The sequence below is a fragment of the Epinephelus moara genome, chromosome 12 (assembly GCF_006386435.1).
Source record: "Epinephelus moara isolate mb chromosome 12, YSFRI_EMoa_1.0, whole genome shotgun sequence".
In the NCBI taxonomy this organism is placed as follows: domain Eukaryota; kingdom Metazoa; phylum Chordata; class Actinopteri; order Perciformes; family Serranidae; genus Epinephelus; species Epinephelus moara.
Window position 1 is genome coordinate 10,044,128 of NC_065517.1, and position 20,005 is coordinate 10,064,132.

Here is a 20,005-nt window from a genome sequence, read left to right on the forward strand (position 1 = left end):
CAATCCGGGGATTTTTTCAGCTTCCCCTCATTGCAAAACATACATTTCTCACATGTCATGTTTATTTATTTATTTAACCATGTGGCGGAGGCTGCCATCTTCTGGCAGATGTGGCACACTGGCTCCTGGCTGGGGGCCAGCGGTTATGTAACAGCAGATGAGGCGGTCATATGATGGGGTGTTAAGCTGATAAACCGTGTAGCGGATTACAAGAGGAATAGTAGAAATGTGCATCGTCTTTGTGCTGTATTGTTACTAGCACGTACACAGAATAGATACCTATGAGTATCCATTAGATGTATCAGTGTGACTGCAAATTGGTGCAACACTGAACAGAGACTGGTTCTTAAAGGAGCACTTTCCATTCCACACAGCACCATAAGAAAGAGAGAGCTGTAGGGATTTCAATTACTGAATAAGAGACAAAAGGTGAAGTCAGGTAATGTGAGCAATCAAGGATATGGGACAAAAACAAAAAAGGTTTTAGGAACTGTTCGTTATTTATGAGGGGGTGTTGCACAAAGAGGGAGGCATGTTAAATAATTTTATAAGTACTGGGGAGGGACTTGTTTTTTAAATTTTGGCTTAGAGGAGGCACAAACAAATTTCAAAAGTTGTATTTTATGTTTACTTTATAGCTAATTTTTAAAAAAAGAAAGAAAACGTGGTTTGGAGGCATGTTTCCTTTAAAAATCTGCCCCCAAGAATATAGATATAGTTAAAATGATGTAATATCCAATGAACAATCAATTCCAATTTGATTAAAACAGTATCATTAATCATATAAAGTATAAGACATCAGCTGTCCATTAGCAGGCGGAGAGGGCTCACCACAGTGTTGCTTGTAAAAAGGGATGCCTCATCTTTTACTACAAACCAAATCTATATGGGTACAAATAAAATAAACTTACCTTTTAACAGAGCACATGTAGAGTTTAATGGTTCTGTCTCAATTCTGACTGCTGCAATTTCATTTTTGCACGTGCCCCTTGTATGAAATGTGTAAAAATGAAATGGTTCTAACTAGGTTTTGAAACTGTTTTTCAATACTACAATACTACACTAGGCTACGATGACAAACCAAAAAGTATAATTAAAAAACATGGTGATTTTCAGCCAATATGGCTTCTGATTTATAGACAGATATTGAAAGCATGCAAAATTTGTTCCTGGGCCAGGTCTCCAGAATGAAAGGCAAAGAATTTACCCATTGGACTATGTTACAAAATATTTAACAAGTAGAGTTCACATAGACATTTAAATTGAACACAAAACATTTTTCTTATTTTTCTTTAGAAAAAAAATCAGTTGTTTTCATGTCATTTCTAAGCTGGACACCAATTTAATGGGTCTTGATCAACTCAGCTTTACAATTGACCCCAACCATTCCAAGTTACGAGCTAGCGTGCCCTCTGTATTTCTCTGTAGCCTATCTGTTCTGTGTAGACCACAGAACTAGACCAAGTTTGACAGATTCAAGGGAACAGGTTTCATTGGGGGTCCTCTAGAAAGTTTTCAGCATCAAACACCTAATTTCTACCATTCTGGTGAATATTTATACACCAATTGCCTTTTTCTGCATCAGTTTATAGCATAAATGTCTTTAATCTCATCAAAATAAAAATCCCCAACTACTTTCAAGTTTTCATTGTGCGGAAAACTTTCATACCTCAAAAAAGGAGTTTTGGCACAAAAAAAACCACATGCAAAATAAGTTTCATGCATCTATTGTGTTGTCAAAATCATATAATAGACGTACCCACCATGATGTCATCCATTGGTTTTGAAGACTCGAGTTCTGCATTTCGGCTGTGGCCATCTTGGGTCTTTGGAGTTAGAAGTGACCATATTTGGGTGAGAGGGTGGAGCTGTGGAGGAGCAAGGGGGAGATCTCACTGAGATTGAGGACACTATCAGCAGACAGCCTGTCACTCAAGGCTGCCCCGCCCTTAATTATATGTAACTTTAAGCCTTAATTAAATGTAAACAGGTGGGTTATAAAAAAAATTCAGCCCTTGTGCAGTTGTCATGTATGTTGAAATTAGCTATAGAGACCAGAACCATTTTTGTACCAGGCTGCAAACATGTTTTTTTTCTGCTGTAAAGTTGGGCATTTTAATATGGGGGTCTATGGGGATTGACTCACATCTGGAGCCAGCCTCAAGTGGCCATTCAAGGAACTACATTTTTAGGCACTTTAGTGTTGGCTAAATTTGCCGCTTGGTTGACACCTTAACACATGGAAGATGATTTATTCTAACTATCTTACATTATCACTATAACTTTTAGTTTCCTTTGCTAAGATTCAAAACTTCTCAGGTGTGGAAATGACTCTTATTTTCCTTTACTTTCTCTTAAAATGTACAATTGGATTAAAATTAACTTAAAATGATGCAATTCCAACATCTTCATCCCAAAATACACCCTCAGATGTTGATGATGTTTGGCACGTTCAATGTATGCTTCCAGAAGCTAACATATCCCCAACAGTATTTGCAATTGAAGTGAAAAGCTCTTCTCAAATTTGAAATACATTCACATGCATTATTCAGGTTTAAATGACCCGTGGACTTTCTGCAGGCTTATTCAGAAGGAGCATCTGTATCTGAATACACACAAACACACACACACACACACACACACAAAGAACATGAATGGAAGACTGCGGTTTCCACCTCTGTGCTCAAGTTTATGGAACTTGAAATGAGGCTAAACAATGAGGAAGTGGAGCAGAAAGAGAGGAAGGGCAAAGTCAGGGAAGGAAGCGTGTGTGTGTGTGTGTGTGTGTGTGTGTGTGTGTGCCTGTGTTTGTGTGTGTGGCTTTATAATTGGGCTGCTTTAGGCCTCAACTCTGCTTGCTCTCATTACCGTTACACTTACTGTGGACGGTGTGAAAAGTCATCCTGTTGTTGATGTCACATTGCATCACAGCATAACAGGAACAGTTTTCACTATATCACTCTCTCTTTGCACAGACAAACAAATGAGACAGCAACAAACAAATGTGATGGAAGCAGGAGCTGCGTAACGACTTTAATTTTTGAAAACCAAAGACTGCACAGTTTGTCTGCAAACACATAAAATAACTGAAAGCTGTGGTCGTTTATTAACAGTGATGTACAACATGCTGATTAATAGGTTTCACAAAACAGACGTCCAGTGTGCGTTTAAATGCATTGATCTAGGTAGAAAACCTAGCTTTGTCAATCGATTGCTATGCAGCAGTCCATCCCCTCTTATTGGCTCGATGACTTCACAGGGCTCTTTAGACACAGTGACGTGATTCCTTTAATGTAATTACTCCTCCATTACACTGAGAGTAGAATCCACATTTTTTATTCTGCCTGCAATCATTTACTAATGTGTTCTAGCAGCACGCTTATTGATCGCTAGCCACTCAAACCCTGAAGACACTAAAAAATTCACAACAGTATTCCTGTTGGCAGTAACTTCAAAGAACTTAAAGGGATAGTTGGGATATTTTAAGTAGGGTTGTATGAGATACTTATCCATAGTCAGTGTATTACAAACAGTAGACGTCGGTCAGCATGTCCCCAGTTTGGAGAAGCAGGCTGGAGTACCACCATGGAAGCTGAGCAATGTACTGCTGTAGACAGGGGGCAGCAGCATAAAGTGTTTTAGCTGCCCATACACTATATTAAGAGTATTTTCACCTCTTTACCTTTCTGTCAGACAGCCCGTTTCAATTCGGGAGCCATTAATGGTTTCACTTTCCCATCTATGCATTCGTCAAAATCACCAGACTCCATTGACAAAAACAGTGATTTTAGCTCACTGAACACAGGAGCTGCTGGTTTATCACTGCCTTCATTTAGCAAGTTTGTGTTATTGTGTAACTTTGGTGAATCCGAACTGACCCTTTTACACGCCAAAGTCACACAGTAACACAAACAAACGAACTGATCGAGGCAGCAGTAGACAAGCAGCTCCCGTGATCAGCAATGTTAAATCACTGTTTTTCTTAATGGAGTCTGGCTTTGAAGAGAGCAGTAAAACAGCTCCATCTCCCCACTGGAAATTACTGTCTGACGTCAAAGTAAAGTGGTGAAAATATTCTAAATATAGCATACACTTAAACTGATATTGATTTTTTTGGTGGGTAAAATATGTTTTGTTGCTGACCCCTGAAGATTGGTGCATTGCTTAGCTTCCATGTTGGACTCCTGCCTGCTTCTCCAAACTGGGAGGCACGCCAACCACCATCTACTGTATGTAATACACTGCCTATGGATAAGTACTTTATACAACTTCAAACTTCAAAAGATCCTATCTATCCCTTTAAACCATCACTCATTTCTTCAGACAGCTCAGTTTCCACAGCTCACAGAGAAACTGCTTTGCTTCCTGCTTAATAATTAAATCAACCTGATATCCTTTGAACTACTGGAGACATTTTTACATTTACAGTTTAAAAAATGTGAAATAAACAATGTATTTTCATAGATGTTTTCAGCACCAAAATCTATATACAGAATGGCATATTCCCTTTTGAACACTCATTTGAAAATAACTGTGATGGCTAAACCTCCTCTAAATCAAAGATCAAGAAAGAGCAGGCAGATCAGTCTATTAGTGTGAGACTTCTATAGGTTTTGTTAGTAAATTTGATCACTTAATAGCAGTCACTTAAACATACGACTAAAAAAATACAAATCGCAGTAACATGTAGGTAGTTAAATGTTTTCTAAATAACACAAAGTGCTCTAACAAGTGCTTCCAAGAGTTGCTTCAAACAAAATGAGACCATTAACAAATTGCATAACAGAAGGCAAAAATGCTCAATGAGTTACCCTGCACAAATGTTCAGTATCTATTGTAGTTATATCCAACACTAATAATGTAGTGTGTGTAGAGTGTCTGCACCTTTATCACCTGAAAGCAAAACTTTTATGATCTGCATATTCGGCAGAGAGTAAAGGTTACAATATTTGCCCTTTAGCTCAGTGAAATGTCTTGTTAGCATTAGATGCTGCACTGAGCTGAACTGGTTGCTGTAAATATATTGTACAATGGTAAAAAACAAAGCTTAAAGAAAAATTTTTTTGGGTGGTTTATTTAAAGGACAAATAATGAACTTTTATGTCTGTAATGTGACCTCTGACAGATATCAGGAAAAAAGTAGGGGAGACCGGGGTCAGTTGGGACAGGAGGACAGTTGGGACAGTGGCGTTATAGCAAGTTAGAAAGCCACTAAAGACAGGTTGTGATATTTTTTCTGAGATTTCAAAATGTGTCAGAAATTGCATTATATCAAGAATGAGCCCTTTGTAGGTGTCTGAAAAATTCCTGCCAGCTGTAAGACTGAAGCTCTGCCACTGGATTTATTGACCTCTACTTCCATGTGAAGACAGGTAAGATGTAACTGTGCAAGACCTCAGTCTGTAGCACCTTGTTAAGTCAAAGGGACCAGAGGTAATGTGGTAGTTGAGACCATAAAGTGTGCATTAAAGTTTGTGTCAGAGTTTGGATCTATCATCCAAAACATTTCAGTGACAGGTGGCCAGGTGCACTCGATAAAACACAAGAGTCTGAGGGGAAGAGGTGGGTGCTCTAAACAATTCTCACTATGATTCTACTCAGACTCCCTTCAAGGCTCTTGGCTCCGGTGCTTTTCGCCGTCGCTTCTTATGTCTTCTTCTGGTGCCGGCATCGAAGCAGGTGACCATCATGACGTTGGCCTTGCAGAGGTTGAGCCTGTTCTCCAGCCGGGCTGTCACCACTTCGAGGGCCTCCAGATGCTCTAGGGAGTCCACCTCGAAGGTCTGCCACAGGTCGACTGGAGAAGGACAGTCAGGTAACAGTTATTACTGTGTGGGGTCATTGAATGTGGAGAATACTGAAATGAAAGTAAAAAGTGAATTTCCATAAAAGCACTGTTTACTTTGTGCACAAAATGTTCCACATTATAATATGATAATTACCTGTTTTGACTTCCAAGAATTTTCATGGGATTTTTTTGATAGTAGCCCACAGTATAATGTTTAGATAATACCAACCTATATTATCTCATTATTATCAGGTTATTATGCCATTAATGTCACTGTATTACAGTGGTGGAAGAAGTATTAACATCTTTTACTAAAGTAAAAGTAGCAATATGCCAACATGTATTGTAAGCGTCAACATTAAAAGTACTCGTATGGCAACGGACCCAGGGTCAGTGTGACATTATACGATAGGGTTATATTACATAATGCATTACTGTGTATGCAGCATTTGTACATGTTGTAGCTGGTCAAAATTAAGCAACTTTTAACTATTTTTTTGTCATATGGGTAGTTAAATTTATAATGATTAATCTGTAATGCATCATATTTTATAAACTTAGCATATACACTCACTGGCCACTTACACCTGTGACACTGCTCGTTAACGCAAATAGCTGCTGAAGTTCACAGCGAGCATCAGAATGGGTTGATCAGAAAGGTGATTTAAGTGACTCTGAATGTGGCATGGTTGTTGGTGCCAGACGGGCTGGTCTGAGTATTTCACAAACTGCTGATCTACTTGGATTTTCACACACAACCATCTCTAGGGTTTACAGAGGATGGTCCACAAAGAGAAAATATCCTGTGAGCAGCAGTTCTCTGGGCCTTGTTGATGCCAGAGGTCAGAGGAGAATGGCCAGACTGGTTCAAGATGATAGACAGGCAACAGTAACTCAAATAACCACTCCATCCACCAACACGTCGAGGAAACTAAGAGTACAATTCACACAGGCTCACCAAAACTGGACAATAGAAGATTGGAAAAATGCTGCCTGGTCTGATGAGTCTGGATTTCTGCTGCCACATTCAGATGGTAGGGTCAGAATTTGGGGTAAACAACATGAAAGCATGGATCCATCCTGCCTTGTATCGACGGCTCAGGCTGCTGGTGGTGGTGTAATGGTGTGGGGGATATTTTCTTGACAAATCTGCAGCAACTACGTGATGCTGTCATGTCAATATGGACCAAAATCTCTGAAGAATGTTTCCAGCACCTTGTTGAATCTGTGCCATGAAGAATTAAGGTAGTTCTGAAGGTAAAACCTAATAAAGTGGCCAGTGAGTGAATTGAATGTGAAATCTTGATCCTAAAAGTAGCTTGAATCTAAAGCTGTCACCTAAATGTAGTGGAGTAGAAGGTATAATATCTGTCACTGAGATGTAGTGAAGTGGAAGTGGATGGTAGCATAAAATGGAAACACTCAAGGAAAGTAAAAGTGCTTCCAAATTATACTTAAGTGCAGTACTTGAGCAAATGTACTTATTAGCTATTAGTTATTTAGGATCACTGCCATATTACCATTTTTTATTCAAATACTGCACTGATAAAACCATTTTATTGTTAGCAGGTTACTATAGTGTTATGAAATTATTACTATACTATTGTTAAATAGTTTTGCCTTGTTGCTATCTTTAAATGTGTTTCCCAATTTTAACCCTTTGTATGTGGCCCCTTATTACACTGTTAGATACAGTTCAGTCTAATATAACCCAGATATACCCACTGTTAATACCAAGCTATAGAGTGGTGCAGGGGTGATGTTTATTTGTAGGCGGCAAACTTAGCATCGCCCTGGTTCCCTCAACAAAAAGGATTTTTCCATTGAGTTTTGGATTATTGCTGAAAATAAGCTCTGTGGCAAACACAAGTTTACAAGTTTTGCCCAGCAAGGTAATCTTCTCAAATGAACACCACTTTTATGATTTTTATGATGTTTTGTTTTCTCATGTAGCCACTTGTTAGCAACCACTTTTTTAAAGACACGTTAAAGCTTCAAAATTCATGAGTGGGGTGTTTACTGATGTATTTTATGTCGTGGAACAATACGTGAGAGCCTCTTAAGCTTGTGTTAGACACAGACCTTATTTCAGGCGTCTAAACAAAAACCCACCGACTTGAAGAAGAGGGAACTGGTAGTTCTAAAATGCTAACTCATTTCTGGGTTTCAGGACTCATTCCTCCACCACTCTATTACCTAGCTATCACCCTGTAATTACATGGTATCATTTAATAATTACCACTTTATTATCAAACTGTTGCCCAACTATTGCCGTGTTGTTACTGAGCTGTAAATGTTAAGTGCTAAGGAAATTACAAATGGGTCATACTTATGGTGACAATGGGGATTTTGGATACAGTCCCAGTGATGGCAGGATGCTGCCCCCTGCTGAAATGCCATCATACTATAAGCCCATTATGTACTCGTTCCCTGATTATAGAGCTTAAACGATTGGTTAATCAATTAGATGATCAAAGAAAAATAAATCAGCAACTATTTTGATTATCTATTAATGACTTCAGTCATTTTCAAGCAGAAATGTAGGCCTATTTATTTATTTATTTATTATCTGGCTCCAGCGTCTCCATTGTGTGCTCTGCTGCTTTCCTTATTTATACTGTAAACTTTGAGTTTTAGACTGTTGGTTGGAGAAAATAAGCTTTTTGGAGATGCTACCATGGGCCTATACCATAATGAATTATTGAATTCATTGATCAGATGAATCATTAGTAATTATCATTAGTTGCAGCCTGCATTGACAGGTAGAACTTTTTTCATTCTCTTCCCAAGCTAAACTTTTGTCACCGCCTCCACTAACTTTATCTTTAAAACGTGTAAAGCATATAGTAAAACAGCTCTATATTGATCCACTGTGATATTCAGATCATAAAAACATTATTTTGCATGCTTGTTTCTTCAAAGAAGGAATAATTTGACTGACACTCTTGGTTCCACTTGGTGGGCTCCAGCATGAGGTTGTGTTTGGCCTTCTCTAGCTCTCTCCTCAGGTGGTTGTATTTGTCTCGGACCTCTGAGATCCTCTGCTGACGGTGCTCCAAAAACTTCAGCTTGGCACTGAAGCATGCAGGCCCCTGACAACACAAACACACACCAAGCTCACTACTTTTATTTGTGCTCATATAGCACATAATAATTTGTGAAAAGCTTGTATTTCAAAATTTTTCTGCTACTGCTGTTCTCATTAAAAATAGCATGCGGTGTATTAGCTGCAACACAGCGTCTGGTTGAATCCTCCACACACCCTCTCTCTCTCTCGCTCTCTCACCACCACACAAACAGACACACACATACACACACACACACACACACACACACACACATACACAGACTGTATTTTAATGGTTGGATGAACAACAGCACCTCCCCACTCTCTGTCTCCACACGCTCATAAACACCATGTTAGGGCAGGGACGACACCTCTGGGGAGTGAGACAAGACAGGTCTGTAGGCTTCTAAATAGAATTACTCTCTGATTATACTAACCATGTTACACATAAGGGGTGATGTCAAAAGTCAAGACATGCACATTTTAATGGGAGATAGAAGCAAACCTCTAAATATGAGGCATTGCTTTTATAATTACAACTTGTTATATTTTAGAAATATTTCCCCCCAATGATGCTGCAAAAAAAGCAATAAAAGAAAAGTGTGCTCTTTCATTTAAGGTCTATTTGTTTTACTTCCAGTGCCCTTCTTTGTTCTCTGCTGCAGCATTGACCCAATTTTCCCCATGTGGTCATTAAAATTGTATCAAAGTTGCCGTTCCTGAGACGGGTGGAGGCGGGGAATATAGTCTCATGAGGCCAGACCTCTCGTCATGGGGACATTACGTCAGCACAAGCACCACATTTTGCTTTCAAGCACATTTCAACTCCAAATGCAAGGTGAAATGCTTTAGGTGACCTCTACTTACCTAGGGTCAGTTCACTGAGTGCTATTTTTCAGCAACATGCTGCATCTACTTATATATCACACACGAAACCTGGAAGCTGCTCATGTAAGATTTTAGAGCAAAGCAATATTACCTTATTGTCCAGTAATTATATATTACATATAATATGTAATATTTCCACATTAAAACATCTTAACATGAACTGGACCAGTATTATTTATTTTGGTAATTTGTGTACTTGTATCATTCTAAACATTTCCAACAATGTTCACACCCAGAGAAATCTGTCATTTCAATAAAGGCCTTGGTCCGTGTCATTTGGTCGCCGTCGCTTGTCAGTGGCATCATAACTTCTTTGTCATAAATGGACTTTTTATCCAGTTTTGAGCCACATTTTTTCGATACACTTTTACATCTTGATAATTTTGTATTATATAATTTATTCGGATGAAGGATTCAAGTAATCAGAAATCTAGATTTTAAGTTACAAGAAAAACAAGCTGAGCAAACGATAACTGTAGCTCGGCTCCAGCCAGAAATTGCTTTATTTGGTGTTTCTAGTGGTTTATAACACAGGGTTTCTTTGTTTTGGAGAGGAGGAGACCTCTGAAGATAATTTGGCTCCTGGTAAGAACATCCTAAACATCTGGAGTTTAAGTTATCAGAGAAAGAAATGGACAGACATTGGCAGGAGGTGGGCTAGCAGCTCCTCCACAACAAGCCGAACAGCACTGGAAAAATGCTGATTTTTAAAGTAAAACTACTTTATTCAGTGTTTCTTTTGGTTTATATCACAGGGTTTCTTTGTTTTAGAGAGAAGGAGACCCCTGCAGAAAATTTGGCTCCCAGTTAAAACATCCTGAACATCTGGATCGTAAGTTATCAGAGAAAAAAGGTGAGCACACATTAGCAGATGCTAAGCAAGGAGCTTCTCTGCAACAGGCTAAACAGCATTGGAGAAACATTGATTTGTAACGCAAAATTATTCAGGTTTTCTTTTTTTTTCCCTTTCTTTTTTTTTTTTTACAGGTTTTAATCACCTGGTCCATTTGTTTTGGAGAGGAGGAGACCTCTGCGGATAATTTGGCTCCCGGTAAAAACTTCCTTAGTGATGAACACTGAAGGAATCCTAACCAGGAGAAGCTGACTGCATTGCTTCATCTTTTGTTGTTGTTTTCATGAAGAGACCCCTAGTGGCAGAAAATTACACATTGTACCTTTAAAGTCAGTGGAACACACAGAACAGGAGACACCTCAGTAGAGAAATGTTTTTTTGGCGTCACAAATGTGACATGGTACATTTTGTTTTATTTGCTGTGGTGGCAGCACTGGTTGGGTTCCACTTACTGAATCTTATTTGAATACTTTGTCCAAAAAATAGTCCAATAAATATAATTTATTTTCTTCAACCTGAAGGTGAGATGAGCAGCAGAAAATCTTAAATGCTTATTAAATATTTTGAACACACTTGAAAGGTGTTATTTACATTAACACCTTATTTTTTCACAACCTACAGTTCATGCTTCAAATACTGGAGGTGCCTAACTTTTAAGTTCATGAACTAGTTTGGTTGACCTGCCATTAGTTCCTGGAGTAGATCCCTTTATGTTAGCTGCAGGGGTCTTTAGTTCGTGTTATATTCAGAGAACAGCATTTCAAATGATTTGTGTGAAGGTTCAGGAAGAAATTTGTAAGCATCAGAACCAGCTGTCAAAAAAACCTTTAATGCAAAAAGACTTGGGCTCTTTTTCAAACCTGATGCTGATATGATAAAGAGAGCTTTAGAGAGGTTGGGTGGAGATACGTTCTACCAGTGCTGCTACTCCCACTGGTTGCCAAAAGAGGTTTATAAAGGTCATATTTTGCATCATGCCTTTCAACCTCCTCAAAATCAAAATAAACCCAGCACCTGTTTGCCAGCACCTGCTCTTTTCTGCATCCTCTGCACATTGTCGATCTCATAGACCTTGATCTCGTAGGCCTCCGGGATTCCCCGATCCACCCAGCCAGACCGCAGACCACTAGTCGAGCGTCTCAGGGACAGGGGTGTATCATGGGAAAGACGACGCTGGTGAGGACCTACAGCAGGGTGAGGCAGAGAGCGCAGTGAGATGCTGTATCTCAACTTTCTTTCTCCTCTCCTTTGTCTGAAATGTGTATACAGAGTAAAACTGCTGCCTTGTTTTGTTTTTTTAAAAGATGCTTGACCAAGCTATATTTAAGGTAGTATGGTATTTTACTTAGTTTTTAATGTTGTTGAATTTTGTCATGATCAATTGCCGATGCTGGCACATACAGAAGGCGCTGTGTGCTGCCAGTCAATTTAAAACTTGTGGGTACCAAAAGAACCCATTTTCATTCAGATATCTTGAGGTGAGAGTTCATGGGACACCTTTACAAATGGCCATGCTAGTTGTTCTGACTTGGGAGCATTATTTAGCTCCTTTCCCAACAAGCTATGTGATGGGAAAAGAGCTAAATAACTGGCCAAGTGCACCACAGCCCTAAAGACAGAAATATTAAATATTAATAAATTTTCTATCAGGGAGGCCATGGTCCCCTCTGGCCCCCGGCAAGAAATAGAGTATTTCTGAGGCCGGTATGTTTGTATTGTCAACTAACACTGTACTCTAAAAGCATCACACCTCACAGTAAGACTGAAAATATGATAAATGAAGGCTGGTGTCCCTTTAATGTCCGGGCCATGTGCTCTAATGGGGAACAGGGAAAACAGTTTGCCTGAGGGCAACTGCAGCTTGCCAGGGCGGCAATGTTTTTCATAAAAGTCAAAACAGGAGACACAGTTTCTCTAACACTCTCTCTGGATTGACTCAGTTTGCCAGTACAGAAAAACATAATTCATGCTTTGTGTCACTGTGATCCTAGGACATTAGGGACTGTTATTTATCAGAGGGGAAGGGGTGGCACAAAATGGGAGAGGCACGTCAAATAATTTTCTAAGCACTGGGGAGGGACTTGTGTTTTATAACTTGGCATATAGGGGAGAGACATACAGCTTTATATGGTTGTATTTTGTTTTTATTTGAATCTTAAATCTTAAAACTTGCTGATGGATTTCACCAAAATTACACCATTTATCACAAACCACTCGCCAGTGTGTGTGATGTGTCGTCTTTTTAAATTTTGTTGCTGCCATAGGACAGGTGGCTGTTATGCACCCATATTCTGCATGACAATGCTACAATTAGCTTAAAATGAGCTGTTTGTTTTGGTGATAAGCCTCCCTACCTCCTTTGCTTGTTGCAGTGACTCCAATACAAATAAATTAGGGAAGTAAAATCCCAGCCACCCCCGTCCTCTGATAAACAGCTAACAGTCCCTTAAGAATATGTTTAACTCTAATGGTAGGGAAACAGCTTTTATCAGAATGCAGAGGAGTTAATGACTTAAGGAGACACTTAAGGAAAAATTTACTTGCAGACAGAATTTAATCACCCAATTAACAGTACAATATGTTTAGAGACTTTATATTCATAAACTCAGACTGCAAAAGCTTTGTCTCCTGCTTTTATTGCTCCATTAGCAGTTTTTACCACGTTAACTGTGATTTCAATAAAATGCTATTAAAAGTTTCTCATATATAATTCCGTTAGAGAGTAATGTTAGTATGCACACATACATCTTTATCATTTACTGTACCAGCCAGACCCTCTTTATTTTCTGCATATGTGCAGCCATTAGTAAGTGCTGTGGCTGCGTTCATATATTAATGATGTGACCTCTGACATAATTAGGCTTTCAATGACTGAATTCTACACATGTGTGTCATCTCCACTTAATGTCACATTAGTATGTTATGTGCGTTCAGATTACAAGCCAAACAATATGATGGTGCAATTAACATTCTTAAATATTGTCAATGGTTCAGAAATGGTATATTCTAGATCATGTCAAGAGAAGAAACTAAATGGCAGTTTTATGCGAAAAGTTTTACTGACCTGGACTGAAATTTCCACAGGGTTTACTATTAGAATTTTTTAAATGGCATATGATACAGCACTTTAGTATGACAACTTTACTATTGCATTTAATTGGAATGCAGATTCAGCACATCAGATTATAAAAGTCTCTGCCCTCAACTGTATTCCCATACAACAATATTAAACAATTGACAAAAGTAAACAAAAACATGACGTACATTAAAATATCTACCACTTGAGAATCATACTGTACTTAAATTCATAGAAATGAGTTGTTGCTTTGAAAGGACAGTTCACCCCCAAATCAAAAATACATATTTTACCTCTTACCTGTAGTGCTATTTATCAGTCTAGATTGTTTTGGTGTGAGTTGCAGAGTTTTGGAGATATCAGCCATAGAGATGTCTGCCCTCTCGCTAATATAATGGAACTACATGACATGCCCAAAAATACATTTGAAAAACTCAACAGCAACGTCTCCTTCCAGAAATCATGACCTGGTTACTCAAGATAATCCACAGACCTTGTTGTGAGCAGTAAATGTGGGAACTATTTTTGTTCTACCGAACTACACCCACAAACTGTATCAGTCCGCAGAAGGAAGCATGCATCTACTCCTCAACATTAGGCTTGTGCATGTGACAGCACAAGATGTAAACATTAATGTTGTCCTTCTCAGCTGAGCTATAATGTTAGGGGCCGTACACATGCTGCGTCTTTAGCTGGCTTGAAAACACGAGGTCGGACGCTGGGCACTACTTTTGTGCCTTTTGCAGGCAGGTTGCCTCTGAGGTTGCTAATCAGCCTTAACAGTGACTATATCATAGCCCATTTACCTCAAATCCTGAGTGCATAGCTGATCTCCTTCCAGGCGCTGTTTATGTGTGTGGGCATATCATCCATGGCACAGATGAAACAGCTCTGACAGCTCTGCACCAAAATGATCATCTTTTCCATATTTACCACAGACGGATATTTACGGAAGAAGGGAAAGGTATCTGTCAGCTGTGACTGGTTGTTCCTCATCACATGACATGTGGTGCACGCTGCTGGGTTCCAAAAGTTGAACTCAGTTTATCTTGGGCACACCCATTGCTCCTAGAGAAAAATAGGTGCTCATGCCGCAATGGCATCACTCTGGCATTTGAGCGTGCCGGCCATTTCCCCTTGGGGATGAATAAAGTTATTCTTATTCTTATGTACGGCCCCTTAGCAAGCTCATTGGTGTTAGGTGAGCCTGCACATAGATGCATGCTAAAAGTGTACGCTAAAATATGTATGTTTGATTTTGGGGTGAAATGTCCCTTTAAGAGAGGTGAACTATATGAATTCATCTAAAATGGTCACAGACAGTTAAGATGCTCAACATGCATGCTAGCTTTAGACTTTTTTGAGACTACACTTACAATACTAACATGTAACACCAACAACACATAATGAGCACTCGACACTTGGATGAGGTTCTGATCTTTCCAGAGTAGAAAGTCATCCGGGTCAGTTCATTAAAGTCCACTTATTCCAGGGGTTTTTACCTGTGTTGCCTCTCCTCCGAGATGATCGGCTGCTTCGAGCAACACTAAGAAGAGAGCTGCTCCTGTCGCTGCCTGTGGCTTCACTGTCCCTCACCATGCTGTCATATCCACTGCTCACCATACTGTTCCTGTTAGGGAAATTCAGGGATGTCTTCCCCATAGCTGGTGGCAAATCTCCACTCAACACACTGGTGGTGTCACTCGCGTGCCCACTCAGATGATCAGGCATACGGGGAGCAGTCACCTGGCTGTATGGTGATGGAATTGTGGTCATTTGGTCCAGTCTTCCTGAGGTGGGACTGGAGGCCCTTTCCTTAAGAAGGTCAGAGATCCGTCCATTTATAAACCCCTGAATGGCAGATTTTGTGGATGAGCATGTGGAGCTTTGGCTCGGTGTCCGACTGATTGAATGAAAAGACCTTGGAGGGGAAGAGGACAGAAAGGACGACGTCCGCTCAAAGCTAACTGTTTTGCTGTCTGGAGAAAGACTGGCACTGCGGTTGATAGACTGTTGCAGGCTTTTGTGTGGAAGACTGAGGTTCTTGATGCTGGGGGCAGACAGTCGACGGACTTTGGGGCTAGCCATCTTGAGTTTCCCCACAGCAGACAGCTTGGAATGGTTATGCCTAGCAGACTGAGTTACAGGGTTTTCAGAGAGAAAGAAGTGATGACTCTGGTCAGACCGAGGATTCTTCCTGGGGCTCCTGCTAGACCTTGGGAAGGTACAATCCCCCTCATTATTTCCTTTATAACCTCCCTTACAAGCCCCTTCAGTACTTCCCTTGGAGCTCCCCTTAGAGCTTACTGAGGTGTTACTACCGCCTCTGTCCAGGGCTGGGAAGTCTCTTGGGATTCTACCAAGGGAATTAGTCCTTGTTGCCAGCTGCTCCAGTTTTGCACTGAAAAGCCTGCTACTGTCCTCAGTGGGTGACTTTGGCCTCCCACTCATATTGTCATGTTTCATTCTCAGATTTGAGGCCTCAAACAAAGATTCAACACCATCTCTGTGAGCACTACTAGCATGCTGTTTGTGTTCAGTTCCATATTTCCGAGGAGAAGAGACATGGAGGCTGTGGTTCATTGGGGAGTGCTGTCTGCCCTGCCTCCTCTCCAGAGTAACTCTTGGGCTACACGGGGTGGATGATGTCATCCCCCTTGGGTCTCTGTGGTTCTCTGCCATGTGAACGCCATGGTAGCTGTCCTGGTGGTTGGCATTTTGCCAGCCTCGAGGCAAACTACCTGTTTTAAAGGCGGTTTCCTGGCAACCAGGTGACAGACCAATTCTCTTGGGGGCATTCCCAACACGTCTGGAACTGATTTCTCCCCCCTCTGAGCCCTTTGGAGTGTTAGTGGAATAAACATGCTCCCTGTCTCTAGGGTGGCTCTTGTCTGAATGTCTCTGTCTCTTTCCACACATTTTGTTTTCTGCAGTTTCATCACCAAAGGCTGAATCTTTCAAGACCTTTGGGTCATAAGAACTTTGGCTAAAAGGTAAGTCACATACTTTGTCAGACTTTTTGGCATGTGTCTCAGAAGCAAAAGCCCCACCTCTCTTTTCAAGAACCTTTCTGTCTTCTGGACATTTGGCATTATTCCGTCTGGGCTCAGACTCCGACTTGACTCCTGTAAAAGCATTATGAGGGTTACTTTCTTTTTCTTTCATACCATTCAATTCATAATCCACATCTGCATTAATCAGCATGGGGTTTATAAAGGAAGGTAAGAACTTCTTTTCCCTTCTGAATTGATACTGGGGCTTGTCTGTGCTAGCATCTGTAGCTACATCTTGAGCTGCAGAGCTTTTGTTTGTATTAGAAGAACCTGCGCCTATAGATTCTTCGCTGACATTGCTGATTATCCTGATTGGTTGAGAGCTGGCAGGGCCTTGCACATGTGCCTGTGATTGGGCAGTGTCTCTGATACAAATAATGTTTCCACCTGTCCTCCCTTTGTCCAGTGCTCCACTGATGGTCACCTCTTCCACCATAGAGAAAACAAGTTCATCTTGACCTTTTAGGTCCAGTGGCTGTTGAACAGTTACTGTGATAGTGGCCTTCATTTCTTTAACATCCTCTGCAGGGCGATTGGGTAAGACATCTCCAAGTATAACACTGGTAGCCAAGGAGTTTGAAGAGGAGCACGAGGAGGAAGGAGATATGGGGGAGCTCTTGCCAACTGGTGAGGTCCTTTTGTCTTGTTTGAACCAATCAGCAGCTTCAGGACACTCCGGTTTACCTGTAGGTTGAAGGGAACTGTTGATGTTCATGCCCTGAGCATCCACATCAAAGTCCTGAGAAGAGAGCTTATCCTCTGACTTAACAGTTCCTTTTTTAGGCAGATCAGATCGACAGGTCATGTTAAGACTGAGAGTTTGATTCAGTAGTTCTTCACTGGAACTGGTTCCACTGCACTCCTCACAGTCATACAGGCCTGAATCCTCTCTCTGAAAACTGTCTCCAGGGAAGGCACCATCTGTTGTCTTTTCTCCGACAGAGGTCTGACTGCAACCTAACCCCTGATTCAACAATGTCTGTTGTGCGTCTGATGTTTCAGGGTCTGTGTGTTTCCCTGTGTCTTTGTGGGGTTGTGATTTGGCTGTGACATTGTTAACAGACTGGCCTTTTAAGGAAGACCTGAGCACATCCATTGTTGCCTCACTTCCATCGATACACCCCAAGCGCTCTTGAAGTTCAGCAAATGTGTCACATTTAAGACAGTCCTTCCCTGGCTTCTTGGTGTCTGCTTTCAGCATTTCAATATTCCCTTGAAGAGTTTCCTCATTTTTCTTCTCTCCTTGCAGCTGAGGGATTCTCAGAAGCTCTTGGAGTAGAGCGGTAAACTCAGGGTCATCCATGTCAGCCTTGTTAGGATGCAAAGAGGGTATGATGGGCACAAATTCAGGTTGTGTCAGTCTTGAGGTTACTTTGGACTGGACCAAGCCATCTGAGTCTATTTGGATGACTGTGTCACAGGACTGGTCGCTACTGGAGCGCTCATCCAGTTCACCACGCAAATGGAAACGAGGAACATCGACATCTACTTCATCAGTGGAGTGAAATGCCCGCAAGGAAAAAGATGGTGGCCCTCTCTTCTCTTTAGTCAAACTCCTCCCACAAGGAGAACATGAAGTGGACTGCTGTTGGACGAAGATGAATTGTGGAGTTAGTTCTAGAACCATACGATCCAAAACATAAATCAACAAATAATTGGAAACAATCACTCCCACTTTGTTTACAGAAAGAGCCTAAATACTGTGACATAATTTAAAGGTGCGGAATCAGTAGAAAGACGTTACAAGATATGTAAGGTACCTTCGTTCTCTTCTGCGTCCTGCAGATGCGAGAAGCCAGCTGGATGGTGGATAGGGTTTCTTGAAGGCGAGCCAGTGAATCATCAACCTGAGCGACGACTGTGGTATGGCAATTTAAGTGACCCAAGGATTCTCGAAGGAGCATAGTCAACTTACTACCCCTATGCAGAGACAGTGCAAATGTACAGACATTATTCAAAGGATGCATCAGACAATTTAATCTCCAAACAGCCAAATCTTTTAATTTCAAAATTTTGATGTAGTGGTTTTTGTAGCCCAGTATAAAATGGGTTTACAGGCAAAAAATCTGACTATTTTTGGAAACCAAGTTACAAGACCAACAGCAAGAGTCAACTTCAGCTTCCTATCAAAATATTAATGCAGTTCACGTTACAGCATTGCATTCCAATATGTCTACACTAGTATCTTTGTGTGTCATTCTTACTTGCTGGGGATGGTTTTATGTCCACTTAGTACAGACAACACAACAGGGCCCAGTTCAGAATATGGAGGTTTATTCTTGCTCATACCCCTCATACCACTACACACATCTATCATGGTCAACTTAGTGGGGCCACGTGAACCTAGGCATGGAATCAGAGAGCAGAGGAGAGTGTAAATGCAAAAGTTTAGCAACTTTTTTTTCACATATGCACATAATGAATAAATATTAAACTGCATTAAATCAGTACTGAATTTAGGATTAACTGTGGAAAATGATTCAAGGGGAAACACAGAATTCACCAGGGACAAGCTGTGCTAGTAACTGAATAATTCATTACAACCTTTGCCAATGGTGCTGCTTTCTGTACGCGGGGGCTGGACGTGGAGAGTGAAGAACATTATGGAGCTGTGGGACAGGTATGTTATGAAGTCACTGTGCCGACGCGCTGCAATGGCTGCATCCAGGAGGGAAGCTGCTCGCTCAGCAGTGGGGGCCTTCACCCGGTTGTGGTTACGTAGCTGGAGAGAGGAGAGAGGATAGTTTAAAAAAATCTCGTGTAGAATCTTTTCATAAACTATTTAAAGCTGGGGTAGGCAGTTTAATCTTGGATTAATTGAGTAAAAATCCCATAATAAATTTTGAGCAAATTGTAATTCAAGTTGACTGAGATAACACTAGACTTCTGCACCTCCTCTTGGCTCTGTTTTCAGGCTTTAGAAAATCTAGCTTGTGACGGGAGACTTTGGCCAATCACAGGTCATTTCAGAGAGATTGCATTCCTATTGGCTGTTCCACAAATACAGATGTGAGTGTACGTTCTCTTCAACGAAAGCCTGATTCAATGGTGGAGAATCCTGCAGAGAAAGTTGCCATTCCAGCATTGACAGCAACCACCTATATTGCAAAGCAACCCAAAAAAGGAAGATGACATGTGAAAAACAGTCTAAAAGCAAGAAAACAAGTGTCAAGCAGCAGAATTTGATGAGATGAGAGAAAATGTTGCTAATAGTTTAGCCTTCTGCTAACAAGAGCAAAAGACTAATGGCTTTGGCTTCAACTTCACATTTATGTTGCTA

At 40.7% G+C, this 20,005-nt stretch overlaps 1 protein-coding gene across 1 annotated transcript in view; it reads right to left on the reverse strand.

Moving 5' to 3' along the window:
• Positions 1-4,993: 4,993 nt before the first annotated feature.
• kif26bb (kinesin family member 26Bb) overlaps positions 4,994-20,005 on the reverse strand; it is a 34,752-nt gene continuing 19,740 nt past the window's right edge. Inside the window, exons 9-15 of the mRNA XM_050058712.1 lie at positions 19,270-19,447; positions 18,930-19,068; positions 18,486-18,645; positions 15,175-18,310; positions 11,611-11,780; positions 8,730-8,880; positions 4,994-5,797 (exon numbers count right to left, since the gene is read on the reverse strand). Coding sequence (XP_049914669.1) covers positions 5,598-5,797; positions 8,730-8,880; positions 11,611-11,780; positions 15,175-18,310; positions 18,486-18,645; positions 18,930-19,068; positions 19,270-19,447 — 4,134 coding nt within the window. The 3' untranslated portion in view covers positions 4,994-5,597. The remainder of the gene's footprint in view (positions 5,798-8,729; positions 8,881-11,610; positions 11,781-15,174; positions 18,311-18,485; positions 18,646-18,929; positions 19,069-19,269; positions 19,448-20,005) is intronic.